This window comes from Pelobates fuscus, chromosome 13 (genome assembly GCF_036172605.1).
Source record: "Pelobates fuscus isolate aPelFus1 chromosome 13, aPelFus1.pri, whole genome shotgun sequence".
Taxonomy (NCBI): Eukaryota; Metazoa; Chordata; class Amphibia; order Anura; family Pelobatidae; genus Pelobates; species Pelobates fuscus.
In genome coordinates this window covers 3,872,852-3,899,294 of record NC_086329.1, presented here as the reverse complement: position 1 = coordinate 3,899,294, position 26,443 = coordinate 3,872,852, and the positions used below count along the sequence as shown (strand labels likewise).

General features: G+C 41.7%; 1 protein-coding gene across 1 annotated transcript in view; it reads right to left on the bottom strand.

The window, feature by feature from the left end:
- The window catches only part of LTK (leukocyte receptor tyrosine kinase), an 86,921-nt gene extending 61,427 nt beyond the window's left edge, over window positions 1-25,494 (bottom strand). The window contains exon 1 of the mRNA XM_063439422.1: window positions 25,365-25,494. Coding sequence (XP_063295492.1) covers window positions 25,365-25,422 — 58 coding nt within the window. The 5' untranslated portion in view covers window positions 25,423-25,494. The remainder of the gene's footprint in view (window positions 1-25,364) is intronic.
- Window positions 25,495-26,443: the final 949 nt, after the last annotated feature.

Sequence of the window (26,443 nt, the reverse complement as noted above, 5' to 3'; positions counted from 1 at the left end):
CTCCCATCCTTCCATCTAACCATTTCTCCTCCCACTCCCATCCTTCCATCTAACCATTCCTCCTCCGACTCCCATCCTTCCATCTAACCATTCCTCCTCCTACTCCCATCCTTCCATCTAACCATTCCTCCTCCTACGCCCATCCTTCCATCTAACCATTCCTCCTCCGACTCCCATCATTCCATCTAACCATTCCTTCTCCGACTCCCATCATTCCATCTAACCATTCCTTCTCCTACTCCCATCATTCCATCTAACCATTCCTCCTCTGCCTCCCATCCTTCCATCTAACCATTCCTCCTCCTACTCCCATCCTTCCATCTAACCATTCCTTCTCCTACTCCCATCCTTCCATCTAACCATTCCTTCTCCTACGCCCATCCTTCCATCTAACCATTCCTTCTCCGACTCCCATCCTTCCATCTAACCATTCCTCCTCCGACTCCCATCCTTCCATCTAACCATTCCTCCTCCTACGCCCATCCTTCCATCTAACCATTCCTCCTCCGACTCCCATCCTTCCATCTAACCATTCCTCCTCCTACGCCCATCCTTCCATCTAACCATTCCTCCTCCTACGCCCATCCTTCCATCTAACCATTCCTTCTCCCACTCCCATCATTCCATCTAACCATTCCTCCTCCGACTCCCATCCTTCCATCTAACCATTCCTTCTCCTACTCCCATCAGTCCATCTAACCATTCCTTCTCCTACTCCCATCCTTCCATCTAACCATTTTAGTTATAGAAGGGGAATAGTTTGAGGGTGAAAGGCGCCCATTGTCTCGCTGCTGGAAAGGTAATACCCCTTAATGACACAGAACACAGTGAGTAAATTTGTGGTGTATAGAGGTACACACATGTGGCCTTTCAGCATTCCAGTGGACACGGGATACATTGTAATGCAGATCTGCAGTGCATCAAGTTCACCCTCACAGCTCTGCCTCTGCGGCCAATCCAAAAGAAGGTGAAATATTAGGTTTTATTATTATTATTATTATTATTATTGAAATAACTAATTTAAAGATTTCTCTTTGGATCAACAAACACAGGCTATGTACACCCTGTTCAGTAAAGTGAGGAATCAAGGTGAATTCTAACTTCAAATTTAAAGTCAAAATAGCCAAACTGGGAAAGTTGTCAAGGTCAACTCTGCTCTCATTGGCTTCTCTGACCGTGCGTTTGGAATTCTCTTTGAAGTCTCACTTTGATAGTAAATAGCTCTGTTTTTGGTAACACTTAGTGTGGGTTGAGACATTACCATTGTCTTCATAAAGCAGACTCCATGGCTTACTAATGCAGAACTGAAAGGGAAAAATGCACTTAAATTTGTAGTCTCATTCCTCCCATTAACAACACATATAAACGAGAGGCACGTGCTCTGCGGGATTCAACGCACTCTGTGACTAAATGCTCCCTTCACAGCGAGTATTCATCGGACATACAGCTGGTCTGTTTGTAAACCTGAAACCCCACATCAGCGGAAAATTCACTCATTTACATCAAAGCTCATCGGACAAAGAGACAGTTTTTGTTTTACGCGGATGCTCGTCCTACAGCAAGATCTGTCCTGAGGGGCCGTGAATAATCCAATTAAAAGCTTAAATAATGGGATATAAGGGGCAGAGGATGAGGCTCCTATTTAGAGAGACAGCAAGCTGAATGGTCAATATCCCGCTTTGCTCTCTACGACCCAGAACAAGAAGTAAAATACCGCAGTTTACCTGCCTGGGGTACATTGTATCATACATCGTTACTTGCTAAAAATCGACACGTACAGAGCTAATCACTAAACTAGGAATTGTGGAGAAATGACAAGAATGTTCAGTAAATCAACAATTATTTTACCACAAAACAAAAAAACACAAGTCGGAAAAAAAAATTGTTGAGTTGGGGGAATTTATTCCAGTTTAGCTATATTAACTTGACATTTGTAAGAATCTGAATAATGGATAACTAAAACAAAGCTTTTATATAACTCGAAAACAGTAGTGATGGTATTCAGAAAATCCTCTCAGACCAAATAAGACGTTCCACCAATCAGGAACCTCTCGTTTTGGTTTAAGGGGTCTAATTGTATCCCATAAATCGCTGCAGCAATATAGAGAAAATAAATCAGATTATCCTCAAGTTAAACTCCCTTACATTGCTTAAAACAATCTATAAGATCTGGACAGACAAGCGGACTGCCATTAACCGCTATCTGGGGTAAAATGCGTCAAGCGGGCTTTCCCTTAATTGATTAAATAAGCAGCAGAAGGAATGCTGGTAGATATAATAAATTGCTCCAAATAATAAGGTTAGACATAGAAATGTAAGCGGTGTTGGATACTTTGTGACCAAACTGGGTTATCCTGGTGAATTGGGAATAAATGTACAAAGTGCGCCGAGAGAGTGCAGAATATCATTTTGGAAGCATTCGATATTGGGAATCGCTAGCCGCGGGTTACAGGCTTCATGAGACAGGCACCGGTGATAAATTATTTAGGAAGTTCGTATAAAAAGCAACTGCAGCCATTGCAACATGAATTTAGAAGGTACAGATACTGAGATGCTTTGCTTTGACATATAAAACTAAACAGGACTGACCGCTACCGCTTCTCCTGTGGGAGGCATTAAGCCAATAAGTCACTAGTCCCTAGACGTGCAATTTGTTTCGTTCCAAATAAGATTTCAGCCAAATCCTGAAATTCAGAAATGTCCATAATGAAAAAAGTTTTCAAACTAAAACAAACCAAAAATTAACATATTCGGAACAAATCCAATTATTTCAGATTCCATTTGACTTCAGAAGGATAACCAAGTAGGGAATCCTTTAATATGGCAACATTAGAATAGCTAATTATGGGGCTACTACACTGTAAAATAGCGGTGTTTATTTAGTAGATCGTGCCCTCATTTGGTATCCTTATGTGGGATGAACATTTTTAAGGATAATAAGTTAGAGCGCCCTAATTTCACATACTTGGGAATAATGGTGCCCACATTTACAGAACTTTCCCTTCCTAAATTTTTACAAATTTTAGTTCGCTCGGAATCGATCATTTCCAAATTTCTGACAAACCGTAAGTTGAAAATTAGTGGATTGAAACAAAACTATATTTAAAAAGGGTTCAAAATCCTTGCCTGGGCATTATAGACCTGTGAGCTTAACTTCTGTGACTGGGAAATTATTTGAACGGCTATTAAGGGATAATATTCAGGAATTCATTGGGAAGAACTGTGTTATTAGCAATAATCAGCATGGTTTTATGAAGCACAGGTCATGTCAAACTAACCTAATTGCATTCTACGGAGAAGTAGAAATATAGATCAGGGTGTTGCCGTGGATGTGATCTACTTGGATTTTGCCAAGGCATTTGATACGGTTCCTCACAATAGGTTAGTCTTCAAACTAAAATAAATTGGTCTAGTTGAATATTCTTGTTCTGGGGTAGAACATTGGATTAAGGATAGAGTACAACGAGTTGTTATTAATGGTAAATTTTCAGGCTGGACAAAAGTGGTAAGTGGTGTCCCTCAGGGTTCTGTTTTGGGACCGCTTCTATTTAACATATTTATAAATGATCTTGCAATAGGCATTGAAAGCCATGTTTTAGTGTTTGCAGATGACACAAAAATTTGTAAAGTAATAAAATGTGAGCAGGATATTGCCTTGCTGCAGAGGGATTTGGATAGATTGGGGGACTGGGCACTAAAATGGCAGATGAAATTTAACGCAGAAAAATGCAAAGTTATGCACTTCGGGGTTAAGAATGCACAAGCAATTTACACCCTAAATGGTAGTGAACTAGGGATAACCACACACGAGAAGGATTTGGGAATTGTTATAGACAACAAATTAGGTAGCAAGATGAAAATACAAGTTTGCCTCTTTATAAATCGCTGGTAAGACCACTCCTTGAATATGCTGTGCAATTTTGGACACCTGTTCTAAAGAAGGATATCATGGCACTAGAAAAAGTGCAGAGACAAGCTACAAAATTGATAAAAGGAATGGAGCATTTTAGTTATGAAGAAAGGTTAAAAAATGTAAACCTCTAGAGGGGATATGATAACATTATACAAATATATTCGGGGCCAGTACAAACCATTACCTGGAAATCTATTCATAAACAGGGCTATACATAGGACACAAGGTCACACATTTAGGCTTGAAGAAAGGAGATTTCATCTAAGGCAAAGAAAAGGTTTTTTTTTACAGTAAGAGCAATAAGGATATGGAATTCATTGCCGGAAGAGGTGGTTTTATCAGAGTCCATACAGATGTTTAAACTGCAATTGGATAAATACTTGCAAAAACATAACATCCAGGGATACAATTTCTAATTAGTGGGCTAATAGCTGCTTGATCCAAGGAGACATCTGACTGCTATTTTGGGGTCAAGAAGGAATTTTTTCCTAGTTTGTTGCAAAATTGGAAGCGCTTCAGACTGGGTTTTTTGCCTTCTTTTGGATCAACAGCAAAAGCATATGTGAGGAAGGCTGAACTTGATGGACGCGAGTCTCTTTTCAGCTATGTAACTATGTAACTATGTAAAATGAAGCAAAATACATTTTTCCCCAATGCACATCTCTACGATCAACTCTTTCAAAGATAAAACAGGAGGATGAATCTGTCTCGGAGTATGACGAAAACTCCTCTAAAAATTCAATCAGCAAAATAAATTGTAAAGAAATAAAAAATAGAAAAAAGTATTTTCTGTGGCAAGATTAGTGACCACCAGCAAATCATCGTTTAAGAACCCTTTAGGATGTGTTAAAACCGGGTACAGATACTAAAATATAACCAGAGCCAATAACTAAATGGGATCAGAGATACAATAAACAGGGTCAGTATCCCCAATCATGGAAACTCTGGAATTAAATCATTGAAAACCCATGGATTTCCTGGGAGACAAATAATTACACATCGCGAGATCAAGGCAGATTTCAGGACAATGAAACCCAAAGAAATACATCGGAAACATTGACCCCAATAAATGGCAGAATAAAGAATTACAATATATCTGGACATGAAGCCCTAGTCTGACATTAAAGGGAAACACTATAGTAGTGCTTCCCTCCGTCGTCCCCTCCCCACCACTTACCTGATTCCAGCATCGATGTTCAGGCTGCGCCTCCCCTCCGACGCCAGGGCCCAAAGCGCTTGTGCAACAAATGTCGCGCTTGCGTTAGGCTTCCCCCATAGGAAAGCATTGTATAACCAATAGGCATGTGCATTGGAAAAATTTCGCACTTCGGAACTTCTCTTGCAGACGCTTGGTAGATAACTCCCTAATTCCCACGGTATTAAGGAGTTATATACCAAAAGGCTGAAAGACCTAAATTGGTCTTTCAGCCAAATTTACTAATACTAAGTAAAGATTACTTAGTATTAGTAAATTATGCCCCTACTCGCTAGACCGCGAGTAAGGGCGTGTCTAGTAAACAGTGGGGGCCCTAAATTAGAATGGGGGGGGCCTAATGTCCTACCCCCTGGCCCCCACCCCTGAGCGGTGGGTGGGGGCCCTAAATTAGAATGAGTGGGGGACCTAATGTCGTCCTCCCCCCTGGCCCCCACCCCTGAGCGATTGGTGGATGTCCGAATTGCCCGAAATTCGTCTGAATTGCCCGAAATTCGTCCAAATTCATATTCGGACAGAAACAAATTACACATGTCTAATAACCAAAAGTCTCCTAACCACGCAGACAGTCACTAGCGGTGGAGTTAAGCCACAGAGGTAATTATTGAAGTTTATGAAGTGGTCTGGGTGCCTATAGTGTCCCTTTAAATAACAGCCTATAAAATACAATGTTAGGGTGGATCTGTCACTTGTTTGGAACACTTTCCCCATTCGGGGACTATTATATTTCATGTACTTTAACAAGGTACACACCATGTAAATGAATCAATAATGGCGATCATAAGAGCAAGCTGTGAATTACTGGGAATACCATGGAGAGGACGGGCGACAGCATCACAACCACAAACACACACATAAGGCAGCAGTTATATAGTGGAGCTCACTGTACCCTGGCTGGGTATGTCCTCTAAGAACCACTTCCTAGCTGGAACAGAGGGAAACCTCAGAGCTTCTGCCCCAGTCGCCGTGGCTTGACTGGGGTCCTCCTGGAGCCTCTGCGTCCTGAAACAGGATAGGGGACTAGCTCTATTCCCTCCCAGGCACTGGGAGCTCTAGTCCATACAAGGACTTTCCCCACTGAATCCTCCACGAGCTGGAACAAGGTGCTGAACAGGGATTATAGCCCTTTCCCATCCAAGTTACTATAAAACACATAGCTCTGGGAGTAGAACGGATTTGAATGAGCCAAACTCTGCCTTTTATGCACAGACTGGAGCCGGGGGTCTCCACTGTATTCAACACAAGCTCTTCCCAGGAATCTCTGGGACTGGGAGATAATTGCGTTAAAGACCGGTAAGCTAATTATCTCCCATGAACAGAGAGTCCAACACAAAAATACAAAAACATAAGTACCCTAAAACATAATAAAAACAAAAAATAACGCAACAAATAATACATCCCCAAATAGCACTTATCTGAGTGCCCAAGTTCTCAAGATAGTGCTAAGATCCACGCAGTGTAGGGGAAACGCCACCGTGTTCAAGTACTGACCGGCCATACACGTGGTCTTAATTAGTTCCAAAATAGTTCCAGGGCGTTTGGTGCTTTTGCCGGTCAACTTTCAGGAGCTCCTGCGGCCGCATACGGGGTGCTCCGCCTGACTCTCGGATCGCATTTGTTCCCCTTAGTCTCCAAAAAGCGCTCTCCTGGCAGATTTCAAAGTGGTTGCAAACCCAGAATCACGGTCACCTCATGCCAAAAACAGTTCCATAACATTCGCGGCTAAGTCCCGCTGAGGTTACCGGGAACCCACAAAGTCCTCATGCCGAAATTAGTTCCATAGCAGTCGCGGCTAAGTACCGCTGAGGACTATTTGTGGGTTTGGTTCATGCGAACAGCCGCCAGGGAGCTAGCGTTTGGTTCCATTCACATAAAGGGAAAGTGCTGAACCAGTGGCACCGATGAAAAGCTGCTAATGATGCCTGGGCAGGGTAACTGGCAAATGGTGTCCCTGACCTGGACCAGAGTCGGTGGGCAGGAGGCCAGCTTCCACACTCCTCCAGTAGTCCATTATATTTATTTTTCTATCCTGAACAATAGAGGAAGATTAGTTCGAGAAGAGGTGAGAGACATCAGTCAGTGTGAAGGCAGCCATCTTGGAGTTATTTTGCTGTTTTCAAACCATTAAAAATCAAAGAATCATGCTAAAAATAAATACATTGTGTCAGACTGCACCCAGTCTCCCAGCATTCCTCTGTACAGGAATGGGGGGGAAAGCTCACAATAAATCAAGGCCACCATCCCTCTTTAAAGGGGATAGAACTGAGCAGCTCCTTCTTGGCTGCCTGTCAATCATAGTTATAAATGTTGCCCGTTTCTGCCAAGGTGATACAAGTCAGAAACACGGTTTCTGTTCTCCTTCTCATTTGCATTGTGTGCCTTGGCTGTGCCTGGACTGGACTGTGATGTCAATTACTAAAATCTTTCATATAAAATTGATTCGAAAAGAAACGAAAAACCAAACCACAAAACAAACTATAATCAAATTAAAAATGTTAACACAAGTTCCAGGTGATCTTTAATGTTTTATTAAATGGAGGAATTATTCACAGAGAGTTATGGTTTCCTTTAATACACTGAATTTTTCACCTGGATTTTGTGTAATTGTCCGCTTCTCAGGAAGTATATGTTAAACTGGTAAATACAATCAAGAACTTCTAATATAAATGTGCTTGGCAGCTGTTACGGTCTCCGTACGGATCCATCTATGTAAACAAACCCATTTAATCCATTTCACGTCTCCACCACCAACACACTTCGTATTGCGGGTTATTACATTAAATTGCTGCAGCACAGAGAGACGTCGCTACGTTTAGGAAGGGAGAGGATTTCAAATATTAATAAACATAATGCATTGTGTGGAAATATTGCTCAATTAAACCTTCCTTTCACTTATCGAGTCACGCACTTACATACGGTACCCTTTCTAATTTATATAATTTATATTGTATAGAGATTGCCTTTTAACATTTCACCAGGATTGATTCATCGAGCGCTCAGGAAACATTAAAACAGAGCAGTTTTAACTGAATAAATTGCATTTCAATTACCAGGTACAAGTAACAGTGTTACAAACACTCTCGCGGTTTGCATTATACGAAACATAAATGGCCAGCCTCTGGCCCTACATCCCATCCTGGGGATCTACAGGTCACTTTACAGCTTGGCCCAGCTCAGTTTGTTGGTTCTGTGAGACTTTAATTGGTATTAAGACCCATGACGGAAAACTTCGCAAACAAAGAAAATAAAATAATCCTACTAACTCCTGCTACTATTCCAGAGCAGAATTGCTTCTCCAACAAAGCATTTTCCACCACCAAAGTGCGGCTAGTTTTGCATCTAGTGCGTTTTCTATGTCTCTGGCCACGGCCCCATACTGGGTCCACGTTCCACGTGTCCAGCTTGTGCTTTGGTTCTTACTACACACCGGCCACTGTCGTATGATATTCTGGAATAACCAATGTGTCCATTGTGAAGATCCATCAACACCGCTTTCATTTTAGGTTTGTCAGTGTGAGTCTGTTTGTTGTCTGTATTGATCATGGATGGAAACTTACTGAGCCCAGTGTCCCGTGACCTCTCTTCAAATCAAAAGACCAGCGACAATCTGATGAATACAAGTTTATCAGATCCACCTCCACATGTTGACTTCCATCAATTAGAATATCATTCCGGCTAAACACACTGAAAATACCCCCAAAAAGCCACGAAAAACACACAGCTACACCCTATAACCAAGACAGTGGTGACACTGAACCCCCCAAGAGAGAGATGGGGCGCAAGCACCGCAAATTACTGACATCGGAGGCTTCTAAACTTTCAGATATCAGGAGGTCATTCAATAGGCCGCAGCAGACAGCGCAGCCTAAGATGGCGCCTGCCAGGCCTCGAGGATCCAGCGAGTCAGAGACATCCCCAGATTAAGAGGGATCGATGTCAACACGGGCCCTCAGCAGAGTTTATCAGAGAGAGGACTCCGACTCAGACACGTCGCCCTCCACCAAGGGGGACATTAAAAGGCTCCTATTCGAGCTCCGTGGGGTCTGGAAGAAGGACCTAGACAGGGTGCGTGGAGAGATGGGCGGCATCATGGCCAGATTGGGAGCAGTCGAGACAGGAGAGGAGGAAAGGGACAACAACCTCACAGAGACCCGAGCTCACATAGCGGATCTCTCCCAGCAGCTCCAGCAACTAACCCGGGCCATCACTACCACTGAGGCAAGGCACCGAAAGAAAAACCATACGTATAAGAGGGGTGCCAGAGACGGTGGGAGCAGAGTCAGTACTAGAGTTTGCCAATAAAATGGCCGCTGTACTGGAGGTGAGAGGAGAGGGAGGGCTGCCGCCCGTGTCCTCTGCGTTCCGCATACGGAAGGCCGCAACAGCCCCTGTGGACGCCCCCAGGGACATCATCGCGGTCACCCGAAGCCCAGCAGTGAAGACAGCGATGCTGACCAGTTCACGGAGCACACCCCTCATAGCTGTGGAAAACTGCCAAGTGAGAATCTTTGAAGACCTACCTTTCGCTGTCCTGCTGGAGAGACGCAGATTCATGCCGGTCACCAAACTCCTCAGAGACCACGGAGTCAGGTATAGATGGGGCACGTCGGGTACCCTGGTGGTACCACACGGAGACGCAGTGTTGACACTGTCCGCGGCGGAGGATCCGGCGGCCTTCCTAGAGAAGCTCCAATTACCACGGCCATCGCCCGCTGCGCCCATGGAGCACAGGACTTTACCAACCGACACTCACACCACCGAGAGGGAAGAAAACCCTGGCACAGCAACGGCGAAACGGTGACCAATACATCAGCGCCCTCCATAGGTCAGGTAACCCTGAAGGGAGGCAGCTGCTAAGAAAACTGACAGACTGACTAAATTTTTTTACAATTTTAGTTTTTTCCCCATCTTCTCTTTTTTTTTTTGGGGGGGGGGAGGGGATCTCACTATTTTGATCCCTCGGTTGATGCTCCCACGGCTGTCTTAATTATTTCAGATCTGCAGAGAGACACTTTTACTTAGTGTGTAATACTAGCATGCACTGTTGACTAGAATTTTACTTATGTGACTTAACCCCATAAGAGGTACTTACATATTCTACAGCAATGCCTTATACAAAATGCATTGGAGCTACCTACGAGTGCTGTTAACATGTCTACCTCAACACCACATGAGCTACTAATGTGTTCTACCACTATGTTTATTTAAACATTATAAAAGTTACCTACATGTTTTAGCAATAAGTACGTATTACATTCACACGAGCCGCTAGTGCCCTACCAATGTGCATTACTTTTAACATCGCAAGAGTCACTAGTATGAAGTACCACAATATTTATCCTTTAAACTCATAAGGGCGGTCATTATGCTTCCGACCCTACATGACTCGCTAAAGAGGTACCCCGTATTGCCCGCTATGAGCCCGCTTGGGCCGCCGACATATCGGACCAACCTGATGGTCGCAAGCCTGCATGGCCTGTCGGAGTATTAAACCCGTAAAGTACACTTTGAGCTCGCCAGAACAACTAGCACGCTACACCAATCTAATAGCCCCCTAAAGTGTTGTTAGCGGGTTCTATCATATTGGGAACGTTCAACCCCCTCGGGCGACTGGTACGCCACATCAATGTGATGGCCCAAAACCCTCATGAGCGGCTAGAGCAATGTTTCCCAACCCAGTCCTCAAGGCACACCTACCAGTCCAGGATTTAAGGATTACCCAGTTTTGTCTAAGGTGTTTTGTCTTTTTTTTCTAAAAACACCTTAGACAAAACTGGGTAATCCTTAAATCCTGGACTGGTAGGTGTGCCTTGAGGACTGGGTTGGGAAACACTGGGCTAGAGAGCCACGTCATATTATTTTTATTTTTTGTAAATATATTTTTATTAAACTTTTTCTTTTTTGTTGGTTTTGCAACATTGAAAAGAGAAATGCGGACTCGCAGGTCCCTCTGGTCATTCGCAGAAGTTTATACATCGGAAGGCATGTTATGACATACATGTCTGGGCGACTCGCAGGTCGCTTTCATGAGTAAATAGCATGTGCGTTGTGGACTCGCAGGTCCGGTGTTACATGGTGGTGTTTAGTACTCTGTTATATTCGATATATACCATTTCTACGTTGAGTGGTTTTGCCTGCCCCACCGTTGTTGTGTTTTGTTTGTCTATTCCCCATGCCTACTCTGTGGCCTCTAGGCAGTAGTGAGACATGTGGCCATCTGGTGTGCATGTTCCCTTCAGGACGCGCAGCCCCCCAGTGACCCTGTGTCCAGGGCCCTGAGTGGCTATATTGTGAGATGATGGCCCCCTCCCTTAGTGTGCTTCGGTTCTGCCCAGCGGTATAGGTGGTGTTGATGGGAATAACCTAAGGGGCATCCTGCGACTCCCTCCAAACTAATGAGCTTTCTTGCTCACAGAACTGGCGCACTTCCACCCCCTTCTCTAGCGAGGCTGCAGGCCGCCCCGGGCTCCACAGGTGGTCTCACCCCAGCCGGCGTCACAGCCCCCGCCGCACGCCCCCGCGGGGTTGGCCCCCGCCCCCAGGGACCCCCGAGCACGCGCCCCACCCCGCTCCGACGAGGTGTGGGAGTGGGATTTCGCGTTTTAGGCCAGGTGTGGGTCGTCCCGCTAGTCTCCTAGCGTCTCCTCCTGGGAACTGTCGGTCCCTCCCCCCATGGTCAAGAGCGTAGTCCGAAATGCCTCTGTACCCACCCGTGCCAACCAGGGTGTCCATGTGTCTAAGTATGTCTGTGTTCGGTCTTGGGCTGAATACCAGATCTCCTCCGTGACTCGTAACTCCTCCATTCTAGTAAACCATAGGGAGAGTGTTGGGGTTGTGTCTTTTTTCCAGTGCAAAGGTATTAGGTGTTTTGCAACGTTAAGGATTCGGATGGTCAGGGAGCGTTTGTAGCGTGATGTGGGGGTTGTCGTGTGGTGTAGGAGGTACGGGGCGGGCTGGAAGGGTGGGACATTGTCCGTGAACATGGCCACCATGGCAGCTATTTTCTCCCAGAACGGTACTATGAGTGGGCATTCCCACCATATGTGGAGAAAGGATCCTGTCCCTCTCTTACACCTCCAGCAGAGGCCGTCCGCATCCAAATGCATTCTCTGTAAGCGTTCTGGGGTCAGGTACCACTGTGTGAGAACCTTGTAGGCAGTTTCTTGGGTTTTGCTAGCGATTGCGCAATGGTGTACTAGGTCGCAGATCTTGTGCCACTGGGTCTCGGTAAATGTTTCCCCTATGGTAGTCTCCCATTTGGACATGAAGGGGGGTGGGGGGTGTCCCTGTTGTCGTTGTAGCATGGAGTAGAGGTAGGAAATACTATGGGGCATGGGCTCCGGGTCCTGGCACAGTTGTTCGAATGGCGTAAAGTCCCTATATACGTCTGGATGTTGTGGTATAGCGGTGATGTAGGTCTTAATTTGGGTGTATCTAAACGTTGTCATGAAGGGCTGGGTGGGTGTGTCCGTGAGGCCACGTCATATTATACCTTTTACACCCATAGGAACAGCTAACGTGAGATACAGACTAGTATGTCCTATGTCTTCTGTTTTATCTATACACTTCTTAGATCTTGCACCCGCCTGACATGTTAACGCGACTCACCAAGATTGTCTCATATATATTACTACTTAATGTTATGTTTAATCCTTATTCTTATGCATTGGGTGACTGTATATTACTATTAAAACCCGTGGAGATTTCTCCACAACAAAAATAAAGAATTAAAAACAAAAAATCTATCAAAAAAAATAAAATAATAATAATAATAATATCATTCCACTGTGACCCTTATCTCCAAGCATGGGCTGAATTGGCTACACCAGACACCCTGCCCTGGGATTTCATTTTCCCGGGTAAATAATCAGGGAACAGACGAATAATCCCATTTGTTACTGTGTGCGGATAATCACTTTCAACACAACTGCACTGAAAATCCATGTTTTCTTCTACAGTAAATAAGTAAAATATGTTGTCCAATTGTCAAAATAAATGGTTATACACTCGAATCGCAAAGACTTGTTATGTGGCAAAAACATGCATGATTTCTTCTCAAAGCGGTTCCTAAACGGAAAAAAACGGAATCCCAATAGAGAATTTCAAGTGTTATTAATAAACATTAGTAGGATTTGAATGTGATAATTGATTTCCTTTTCCGGTTTATACACAACTTCCTTTGACTTGAAAGTCAATAATACATTTTATTAGAAGCCCACATACGTAGAGGGTTTATACTATGCTGGGTTATATTTACTATACACGGATCTTATATCCTCCCTCCCCAATGAAGCAGGATTTATGGAGAATGGATAAGGAAAATGCTACGTTCAGTTTGAAATAACCAAACAAAACACCAGCAGGACTGGAAAAAAAAAAAAAAAAGAAAAGAAGATTTTGAATCTATAATTTGATTTTCATTTGTCCATTCCCCGTGCTCATTGTGTGTTTGAGAAAGTCTGGCCCGCATGCCTTTATAGAAAAATAAGAAGGAAGGTTAGAGAGTCCATGTAAATCAGTTGACCAGCAGGTACTAAAGACGTTCTGGAACATAAAACATACATAGAAGAATATGGTCTCTGGTTCCTGCGCCATCCATTGTCCGATCCAGTGTCTGTGGGTCTGTCTGTGTGTCTGTCTGCACTTGGCGTGTCGGATTGGTGACCTATCGCTGGCAATAACATGGCTCCAGATCCCACTGCTCATCTAATATATTACAGAAACTAATTAAAGTTACACGTTCTACTTATTATTATTATTATTATTATTATTATTGCCATTTATATAGCGCCAACAGATTCCGTAGCGCTTTACAATATTTTGAGAGGGGGGGGATGTAACAATAAATAAGACAATTACAAGAAAACTGACAGGAATAATAGGTTGAAGAGGACCCTGCTCAAATGAGCTTACAGTCTATAGGAGGTGGGGTATTAGAAACATTAGGATAGGAAATACTTAAATTAAGAGCAGTCTGTCACAATTAGGTGATTAAGTTATTGACAGAAATTCCATAAATTATATAATCATTTAGGGAGACAGTATATTAGAGCCGACAGCGGTCTATATCGATGTTATTACCAATAACTTTATTCTCAGGAGTTACACTCCAGCTGCTGAGGAATGTCTCTGTATATATTAGGAATTGTAGCCGATTGTCAGCTGGTCGCTATCAGCCAATCTTCTCAACCCTGCACTGCAGGGCCAAGCTCGGACAGAGAGCTTCGGTTCTCTGCTGGAAGTAATGGAGACACAGAGCAATCTCAGGTCAGAAATCAAAACTATCCTAAAAACAGTTGGCAGACTTAGAAGGGGCAACGGGCACCAGAGCACTTTTGGTACCATAACCACAACCGAACACTTGGAGTGTGTCTTTAAGATACGCTACAATAACACAATAACAATTTAGCCAGTTTCGTTGAATTTAGAAAATTTGCGGGAGCCGCATGCTTTATGCATGAATGATATCCACCAATTTACTACAAAAAGTTGTTTAAAAAATATATATTTTTTTAAAAATGGGAATATATAATTCTGCTCTTTTGTTTGTTGCCTCCACAGTTACTGTAAATACAAAAAGAGGAATACTAATGGATTAATATTAATAGCCAGAGCCTGTTGTTCCCCTATTGTGGTGTTCTAGGCACTCGCGATGCTCTGATATTTTCGCTATATTTGAAGAATCTCTCGAGATGGGAGTATTAAATGACTCGCGGCCCCACGTTCTCCTGAAATTTCCTCGACACAATGTCTAGCAGTAAAAGCTTTCAAGAGGCTTATTTTCCCTCCAGACGCCGTCCAAGAAGTAGAATTTCTGAATTCTTTTACAAGGATCCAATATATAATATAACTCTCTTTCTTGATTGCATTCGGAAGAACATTAACAGCCGAAGTGCAACTACCCCACCAGCAAATCATCAAGACATCCCCGCTGACGGCAAAAGGATCAAATTATAGAATACAAATAATTTATCTCCCTTTAAGCTTAGAGAGGCCATTACCATGAAGGTGTCAGAGAGAGCTTGATGGAAAGAATTCTCCGGGGGTTAAAGTGCTAATAAACCCTTAATTATTAGCAAGTCTTCGCACCCTACAAGCTCGAAACCTGTGGATTAAACGGACAGAGCAGTCACAGTGTCTGTAACCAGCAAGACGTACCGCACCGTTTACTGCTACATTTAAAGAGTCACAAACCCGGACCGACCCACAACTTGGAAATACACTGCCCAATGGTATACCAAATGGTGGGTTCCATGAGCAGGGCACCAAGAAGAGTCACGTTAGGGTCGAAGTGGTGGCCATAACAGTGTCCAATTCATCTGGTTACAAATACTGCTCTATTAGTCCACCCACTGTACAGCGCTGCGGAATATGGTGGCCTTTTATAAATAATAACAACAGTACATTGTGATAAAAATTAAACAAGGCTCACTAGACCCAACACAAAGTGGGAATGGAGACGTATCCATTTTTTTTGCGGTATTAGGTAATAATGACTATCAATATATTTATAACTAGAGATTTACTAAAAGCAGTGTTTGCAGCGATGCACAGAGTGATTTTATGTTGCGTCCTTTCAGTCAGTGCGTCTAGATCTCCCGGGCGCAGCTATTACCGCTCTGGTTCTAGATTCTCCCGGTAATTAAAACCCCAGAAAGCAGAAGGGATTTTGGGAGGAGGGGATCACGGTTTAAGATCCAAAGCAGCACAATGAGAGGATGATGATGTATTTATACCTGTACAGGAGATAGTTATAGCCAATTACAGCAACACCGCAAATTCATCTCTACATCGGAGGAAGCCGAAAACAATTCCTTTAAAATGGTTAACTGCAGGAAATGAGAGGAAATCATCCCCTTGGGGCATATTCACTAAACAGCAAACTGAGTGGGACATAATGGGACATAAAAAAGGTAAACAAAAATAACTTTTATTGTTATAAAATACACAATTTAAAACCATTTAAAAATAAAAGTTATTTTTGGTTACCATTGTTTTAAATTGTGTATTTTTTTTTAACAATAAAGGTTATTTTTGGTTACCATTGTTTTAAATTGTGTATTTTTTAACAATAAAGGTTATTTTTGGTTACCATTGTTTTAAATTGTGTATTTTTTAACAATAAAGGTTATTTTTGGTTACCATTGTTGTAATTGTGTATTTTATAACAATAAAAGTTATTTTTGGTTACCTTTTTTATAGGACCAATCTTTTACTTATTTTTATTGTATCCCATATACACTATTATTATTCCTGGCATTTTTTATTCTATTTCCCTTTTTTTTTTACACTGTATCCTGCTTCAAGAAATCCATAGGTGGGGATAATTCCACCAGCACTGTGGCAATAGAGCAGTCATTTCTGCTCTACTCTTGTGAGTATATTTTATTTTATTTTATTTTTCTTACTGAGAGCACTATTTGCTCTTTCTTATACCTTGATATAAACGACGTAACCCAAGCCGTCCAATCCGTCCTTGGAGGGATTATACCCCTCCAGTATATCCTATAGTGGGGATTATACCACTAAGTGCCCTTCATCCCAGAGCTGGCCCTAGCTCCATCAAATGTGAGTGAAAAATCCTCCTTTTTACCTATTTTTATCTTGGAGCTACAATATTTCACTATTGGCAGTTTTCTGTGCTTTCTTTTATCTTCACAAATACGGATCATCTACAATCCGGACGGATCAACTCCTGAGGTCTGTACACATACCCTATCCATATATCAGTGAGACTGTTTTTATTGATTTTATTCAACATTTTTTACTATTTTGATCTTTACTGAACATTTGGATGGACTCTGTTTTTTATATTTTTAATATTTTTTATAATTGCTAAGAGACTATTACACCCGGGTTTTACCACTTGCTGTTTATATACTTCAACCAATTGGTTGAAGTGTTACGGTACTATTCTTCTATTAATAGCGCAGCCCTTAACTCCTCTTTCTTTTAACTATAATTAACTGTAACATTAGCAAAATGTATAGGAGAAACGTTTCATTTCTAGATAAAGATTTTAGTAAATAGCTGCACAGCTCTCCTCCCGCCCAGAGCTCCCTTCACCCAGAGCTCTCCTGGGATCGTGATCAGTCTCTCTGCATAAAGCAGAGACACAGTAAATATATCTGATATCTTCCCTCTTATTGTAAAATGTCTGTCTCAAAACACATCATGCACAATAACAGATCAGGCTATATTAATCGATAGAACAGAGCAGGCTATATCGATAGAACAGAGCAGGCTATATTAAATCGATAGAAGAACAGAGCAGGCTATATTAATCTATACAAGAAGAACAGAGCAGGCTATATTAATCTATAGAAGAAGAACAGAGAAGGCTATATTAATCGATAGAAGAAGAACAGAGCAGGCAATATTAATCGATAGAAGAAGAACAGAGCAGGCTATATTAATCGATAGAAGAACAGAGCAGGCTATATTAATCTATACAAGAAGAACAGAGCAGGCTATATTCATCTATAGAAGAAGAACAGAGAAGGCTATATTCATCTATAGAAGAAGAACAGAGCAGGCTATATTAATCTATAGAAGAAGAACAGAGCAGGCTATATTAATCTATAGAAGAAGAACAGAGCAGGCTATATTAATCTATAGAAGAAGAACAGAGCAGGCTATATTAATCTATAGAAGAAGAACAGAGCAGGCTATATTAATCTATAGAAGAAGAACAGAGCAGGCTATATTCATCTATAGAAGAAGAACAGAGCAGGCTATATTAATCTATAGAAGAAGAACAGAGCAGGCTATATTAATCTATAGAAGAAGAACAGAGCAGGCTATATTAATCTATAGAAGAAGAACAGAGCAGGCTATATTAATCTATAGAAGAAGAACAGAGCAGGCTATATTAATCTATAGAAGAAGAACAGAGCAGGCTATATTAATCTATAGAAGAAGAACAGAGCAGGCTATATTAATCTATAGAAGAAGAACAGAGCAGGCTATATTAATCTATAGAAGAAGAACAGAGCAGGCTATATTACATACAGGCGCATTAATAGGAATACCCAAATTACAAAGCTTGCCCATTGTTTTTGTATAACACACCGCCACGCACAAGGCTAGTCATAGAACAGAGATTGTCACTGAATATCCAGAATTCCCATTAACCATCTCTGGCTGCGCATGTTGGGGGTTGTTAATATAAACACATTGGAAGTGATCTGGGTGCAGTGGTTCTGTATATTTAACCCTTCGAGGTAAACCATTGCTGTGTTTACATTGCGGGGTGAAAGACACCTCTGTCATACAGATAGCCACGAGAACCACGAGAGCCGCTTTCACTGTCTAGACCGGGATGATCTGTGTTACTCAGTCAGTGCAGTGAAAGTGGTTATTGTGGATTCAGAGCTTTCCTATGAGACGTATTGGATGCACGCCGTGGCAATATTGGGCCATTGCTGGAGGCGCCACGTCTTCTCGATGATGTCGCAGTGGGTGGAGTCTGTCTCTGTGCTGGAATAGGGGGAGTAAAAACTTTAAATTTTCTTATTTTTAAAATGGATGGGGGGGACCTGCATCTCACTATGGACCGGGGGTGCTGTAACGTTAGGGAGGAATACGGGTTTGTAAAACCAACTCTATTATGTCCCTTTAATATTTATACCCGATTACTAAACGGAGAACGTTTCCCAATCTACTTTTATTTTCAATTTTAGAGAAAAAAAACAACACAAGTAAAAACCGCACACAACAAACAATAATGAAGGCAATATTTCTTTTTAAAGTACCCTTACGGTCATACAAACAGCACAATCCACGAGAATTAAAGCCATGTGTGATTTGTCCTCAGCTGAACTCCAGCAATCAAATTTGGAGTATTTCGCATAAATGAAAATATGTCAATAACAGAAAATAATTGGGAAATGTTATTATGTGGCAATCATGTTGTATCCTGTAAATAATAAACGCTCCTCATTCTGTTGCTTTTGCCTAATTTGTTAAATTGGTGGATTTAATCCCGTGTGCCGTGGCACTGGTCTGTACTGAGCCACGAACATCCCGAGTACGAAGGACTGAATGCAATCCTTAATTAAATGATAAAATAAGTCAGCTACAGGAACGCTTGGCAAATCATCATATACTCACATGTGTTTTATATGATATATGATGTCTAACAGAACAGGTGAAACATTGGTCAGATTCAGGTTAATGAAAAAAACACTCCCTGGGAGCCTTGTTCTAGTAAATCACAAACTGCACGTGGACTCTCGCACTCATTTTGTATTTAAGGAAAAGTTATCTTAATAAAGGAATGTCACTCGGCTACGGGCGGCCCCTCCTTCCAGCACCCTAATAGGTATTGAGGAGTGCAGCAGAGGGAGAATAAAAACACTTACCTCCCAAGTGGCCCTATTTAGGAGGGACAGTCCCTATTTTGGGCGCAAATCCCTCCGTTCCTCTTTTCTAAGAGCTCCATATTGTTGGTGTCTGAGTGTATAACAGAACTCCACAGCAATAATACTCCCAGTAATGTGCGTGTATAACAGAGCTCCACAGTAATAATACTCCCAGTAATGTGTCTGAGTGTATAACAGAGCTCCACAGTAATAATACTCCCAGTAATGTGTCTGCGTGTATAACAGAGCTCCACAGCAATAATACTCCCAGTAATGTGTGTGTGTATAACAGAGCTCCACAGCAATAATACTCCCAGTAATGTGTCTGAGTGTATAACAGAGCTCCACAGTAATAATACTCCCAGTAATGTGTCTGCGTGTATAACAGAGCTCCACAGCAATAATACTCCCAGTAATGTGTGTGTGTATAACAGAGCTCCACAGCAATAATACTCCCAGTAATGTGTCCGAGTGTATAACAGAGCTCCACAGCAATAATACTCCCAGTAATGTGTCTGAGGGTATAACAGAGCTCCACAGCAATAATACTCCCAGTAATGTGTCTGAGGGTATAACAGAGCTCCACAGCAATAATACTCCCAGTAATGTGTCTGTGTGTATAACAGAGCTCCACAGCAATAATACTCCCAGTAATGTGTCTGAGTGTATAACAGAGCTCCACAGTAATAATACCCCCAGTAATGTGTCTGAGTGTATAACAGAGCTCCACAGCAATAATACTCCCAGTAATGTGTCTGAGTGTATAACAGAGCTCCACAGCAATAATACTCCCAGTAATGTGTCTGAGTGTATAACAGAACTCCACAGCAATAATACTCCCAGTAATGTGTCTGTGTGTATAACAGAGCTCCACAGCAATAATACTCCCAGTAATGTGTCTGAGTGTATAACAGAGCTCCACAGCAATAATACTCCCAGTAATGTGTGTGTGTATAACAGAGCTCCACAGCAATAATACTCCCAGTAATGTGTCTGAGTGTATAACAGAGCTCCACAGTAATAATACTCCCAGTAATGTGTCTGCGTGTATAACAGAGCTCCACAGCAATAATACTCCCAGTAATGTGTGTGTGTATAACAGAGCTCCACAGCAATAATACTCCCAGTAATGTGTCCGAGTGTATAACAGAGCTCCACAGCAATAATACTCCCAGTAATGTGTCTGAGGGTATAACAGAGCTCCACAGCAATAATACTCCCAGTAATGTGTCTGTGTGTATAACAGAGCTCCACAGCAATAATACTCCCAGTAATGTGTCTGAGTGTATAACAGAGCTCCACAGTAATAATACCCCCAGTAATGTGTCTGAGTGTATAACAGAGCTCCACAGCAATAATACTCCCAGTAATGTGTCTGAGTGTATAACAGAGCTCCACAGCAATAATACTCCCAGTAATGTGTCTGAGTGTATAACAGAACTCCACAGCAATAATACTCCCAGTAATGTGTCTGTGTGTATAACAGAGCTCCACAGCAATAATACTCCCAGTAATATGTCTGAGTGTATAACAGAGCTCCACAGCAATAATACTCCCAGTAATGTGTCTGAGTGTGTAACAGAGCCCCACAGCAATAATACTCCCAGTAATGTGTCTGAGTGTATAACAGAACTCCACAGCAATAATACTCCCAGTAATGTGTCTGTGTGTATAACAGAGCCCCACAGCAATAATACTCCCAGTAATGTGTCTGAGTGTATAACAGAACTCCACAGCAATAATACTCCCAGTAATGTGTCTGTGTGTATAACAGAGCTCCACAGCAATAATACTCCCAGTAATGTGTCTGAGTGTATAACAGAGCTCCACAGCAATAATACTCCCAGTAATGTGTCTGAGTGTATAACAGAGCCCCACAGCAATAATACTCCCAGTAATGTGTCCGAGTGTATAACAGAGCTCCACAGCTCTGTGCTTCCATTTTCCCATGATGCTGTGCGGGACTAATGCATGCCCGTGCATTTCGTGCACAGCGCCAAAACGAATGGTGCCATGGTGGTTAAGGGTTTGCATCATATATTCCCCTGAAATAGATTATAAAATCCTAGAGGGTTATTCAGATTATCACAGTATATAAAGTACAGCAGCAGACAGTAGGGAGAACAGTCACAATTAACACAGAAATCATATTCTATCAAGAAAACACGTGTCGTTTACATCATCGCAGTAAAATACAGTAATGTAGAACGAATGGGCGCTCACAGAGAGTTTTGTTCGTTTTCAAATAAAAGTCACGATTTAAGTGAAATGGGTCAGTTTTGCGTCATGCGGAGGAGGTATGTAGTCATTTTCCATGCTGACTTCATTAATTGTAAATTGTGTTTGGCTAGTTATGTTTTATAAGTGCATCAAATGGCATTCTTAAAATTATCTGGAACCTTGTTCTACACGATGTAATACTCCGAATCAGGAAATCAGAAGCTTAAAAAAAAGTCATTGATATTTTTTATTTAACTTTCTTTCTGGTTTAAAAAAAAAATAATAAATAAATAAATAATAAAAAAAAAAATTATATATATATACACACACACACACACACACACACACTAAAGTAAAGTAATAAATTAGAAAAGCGATATGAAAAGAAACGGTTTGCTATACAACTAAAAGCAACATTATTACACACACGAAAAGAGACAACGGCAAAATAAATTACCGCTATAGTCCTCATAAAATAGAATATATTTAGAAACAAAATCAATTATACTATAATAAATATTATCCTCCATATACTTCTGGTTAATTTGCATATAAAATGCAAGCGTTCTCTGATATGTCTTATTTGTATAAGCAAAAACAAAAAAACACCTTTTTCAAAAAGAAATTGAAAACAAATCTTTACATTAACCCATAATTCAGGCCTATGACAGACCCCAGCTCTTTTTAATCCAATCCAACATGTCTCATAGAGAAGCACTGGAGACCTTTGGCGCATGCGCGGTAATGTCTACACCCTACCAATGGGTTCTGCGCTAGCAGTATTCCACGTAGGACCCAAAAACCAGGACGGTCCCACAAAATCAGGAGATTTTTGGGGGTGCAAATGTACGAGCTCCCAATGTATATTTGTATTTTATTTTAGTAATTGTGGTTTTGCATAGATTAGTACATTAGCTAGAACGTGTTACCTTCAGTCTTCCCAGTCTCTTAATCTGAAAAAAAATATTATTTGACTAAAATATATTTATCCCCCCATTTGCTTATTCAGAAAAGAAGACATAGCATTAACATTATCTCTATAAAACAGGAATATTAAACCTCTCGGGGCAATGTTTGAGATTTTTCTAAAGTGAGTACATTTCATAGCTCTGTTCCTTTAACCGGCAAGCACAAAATAATCGAATGAATATCAATGTAATTCGTTTGGGAGCAATGGAGAATCTTAAAGGGACACTCTAAGCACCTGATCGTGAGAAACTCCAATAATTACATTGCAGGGCTGTCAGACAGCCACTAGAGGCACTTCCTGCTGGTCAGGGGACTTGATCTGCATGAGGTCATTCAGCGTCAGTCCAATTCCCATATGAACGAATTCATTGAATGCGTTTCATATGGAGATGGCTTAATGCGCTCATGGCGTTCGCCACGGATGTACATTAGCGCCCCCTGTTGGGTGAGTTTGAGGGGGTGTATCGCCAACCCAGCAAGCGTTGAGGGAGATTGGCGTTGGAATTGGGTAGGTACGGTAAGGGTTTATCATCGCTTCCACTGGGGGGGGGGGGGGAGGTGCATGATGGAGCTATGGTGCCAAGAATACAGCTTGTATTCCTAATACTATATTATCCCTTTCATAGATATAGAGTAAATGTAGTAAACGGAATGAATATATGACACTGTCAGGCTTGTATACAATTAGTAACTTTTTAAAACATGAATGTTGCTGTATGTAGCATTCATATGCATTAGAAAGGAGATCTTCAGATTCCTTCTTGAATGCATTAAAGCCTGCTGGATTATGGAATGATTCCCCAACAAAATACTATCTGTCGAGGATCGGGTAACCCAAGGTATCCCCCATCCCATACCCTAAGGGGTTTATTCACTAAACTGCGATTGGGGAGAACTGCCTGAGAAATTGTACATTTCACATCGAAACGATCAAACTGGAAGAATAGCCGAGTTTGATAAATGTTCCAGTTCCTTTAATTTAGCCAGAAATTCCCAATTCTGCTCCAGCTAACAGAATAGCCCTGGTGGGTTCATTCGCTCACACATCATCGAGGGTGTCACCAGCTGTAAGACCAGCGATTCCTGAAGGATTTGCCGCCAATCTTCCATCACTCACGGCTTGGGAATAGATCCCACCGGGCTCACAGCATACTGTCCATCAATCATTATTAATACCATGTGATGTGGGCATCTAATAAGTAAACCCTTAACCCATTCTATGCCAGTCTTATAGAGCTTGGAAATCTGGATTCCGATTGGCAAACGTACCACTGTCACCGTGTGCATCTATTTAACGAGGGGTTTAGGGAAATCCTGCTAGATTACCATGCCAGGGTTCCCAGACCCGGCGTCTTCCTCTAAACGCATCATTTATACATATTGCACCGGAGCCAAGAAACGAGATGAAGCCAAGTTGTTACTAAGGGAGGAATCCTCCAGCGTATGAATGCTACATACTGCAGGGAAGCACCTTTCATGTACCGCCCATCACTACGCACAGCTGATACCTGTCCGGGGGAACAATGAGGATCCAGTAACCAAAAACAATGTACGTGGCATGCCATTGGTCAGTAAAGAGTTAAGGAAAATATAGGTTAATTATCTTAATTTAGAGAGTTCTTCTTCCAATTAATTCATCACAAACAACAGATTCTTACGTCAATCACGTGAATCCTACGCTCACAAATAGCAAACAACAAGCACAAAGCAGTAAAAGCAGAGATTTATGTAACTCCCTGAATTCTCAGTGTGTCCGTATTGTACTGTATTATTATTATAATAAAGAGCGTTATTCAGATATCTGGCTAAAACCAAGAGAATTATTCTAACCTCCAGAAACCGCCAGATATGACATCACAGCGACCCTGGCTTCTCTCTGCCGGTAATGACTTGGCTCTTTTCATTAAACGTCCAATAATGGTAAATTGAAAACCAGACTGCAAAATGCAGGCCAAAAATAAACAAGACAAAAATAAAAAAAATATTATGAAGTTTGTTTTTTCCCCTCAAAAAAAACCAAAACAAAACATTGATTGGCAGTTATAAAAAAAAAAAAAAAAAAAGATTTAATTTGCAAAAATGTAACTTGAAGTTAAGTTGGTGAAAATAACCCCTGAGTTTATGAGACTGCAGTTATTTAGAATTGAATTCGTAACAATTCACTGTGTAATGAATACCCCCTCACCCCCCATTGAGCAATCACCAGTCACACCTGGGGGGGTCCTACTTATAAAGCCCCCTCAATGGTGAATTTCTGTTCAATCATTCTCTAGTAACCAGTTACAACCCAAACCCCTTCTCCCCATAACTGATTCATTTATTGGCAACAGGATATTTGGAGAATGATAAACCCCAGCAGGAGCCATTAACTCCTTCATCCCAGAAACTGGTCAAATTCCTATTATGATCAGGACACGCCTGGCATGGGAGTTAAAAGGGTTTAAGTAAAAAAGCATGATTTAATAAGAACATTTCATGTATTGATAAACATTCTACAGAAACACACAAACCAATTAACTAAACTTTGTATGAAGCCAATAAATCCATAATCCAAGCAGCAATTATGTAAGGGTGTGCTAAAACTCACAAAAAGTCCTCTTAGATTGCAAGCTCTTCTGCCTAGCACTGCTCCTTGTACTGATTTACTTATAGTAAAAAAAAGCTCAGACAGGACTGAGTTACTTACCCAGTAACAGGGTCCAGAGTGCCATCTGCATGATGAGAATGGAAGTAGGGAAAGCCATGCCAACATTTGGCACTGCCAGTCAGCTGTGCCAGGGATACAGTATCCACTCTGATTCCTGCTTGAGCAGCTATTGAACTGATCCTGCTGTCTGAGAGCCTCTGCTTGCTTATAGATAGATGTACACCTCCCCAGACTGCCAGTCTCTGTCAGGTCCTAAAGCCCTCACCGTTTGCATCCCAGCCCTTCTAGGACCAGCAGGATTGGAATTCAATAACATGATGGGGATAGCCCTTTAAGGATTGCAGTTTATTCTAACACCATGCATTGCTGCTCACTTTACAGACACACCAATTATTAAAAACAAATAAACTCTGCACGGGTCCCTCTCATTCATGAATGTCTGTCAGTTTGCACAGGGCTTGAGTTTTATAAATAAAATGGAATTTAATTATGCTGCCTCATAGCACTTTAGTTCAATACGAATGGATGGGAGATGTAAAGTCAGATTTTAATGTTGGAAGCAAAACGTGATTTCAAGGAGATCTGCGAGGCCATTCTCATATTAGATTGTGAGCTTATATGAGCCGGGACATCTTCAGGACTTGTCTCGGTCAACACAACTTGTTTTATATTGTTTTTTTATTATTAATATTGCACTAACATATTTCACAGGATTTGACAATTATAAAAGGGGGTTTATACAAGTACATGTAATTGACATAAAGAGACAAGAGGTGAAGAACTTACAATCTAGGAGGATTTGAGGTAGGCGAGTGTAGGCCCCATAGTCCAGTCACAATATCCTGCCCATGGACACTAACCGGTGAATGGGACTGACCGGCATTCAAACCTGGGATTCTCAGTTCTAAGACCGTTACATTATCACTGCCCTATCCAGCGGACACATATCACTGCGTTATTATTGGCTCTCTATCGCTGCTATTAATAACTAAACTCAGAATTTACGTTGGTGAATTTTGTCCACCGTGGGATATTTGGGCCAATAATTTGACATTCTGTTCCCAATTTTTCAGTTGCCATTTTAGCAAACAGACTTGTCTTCCAGTCTACAGTCTCTG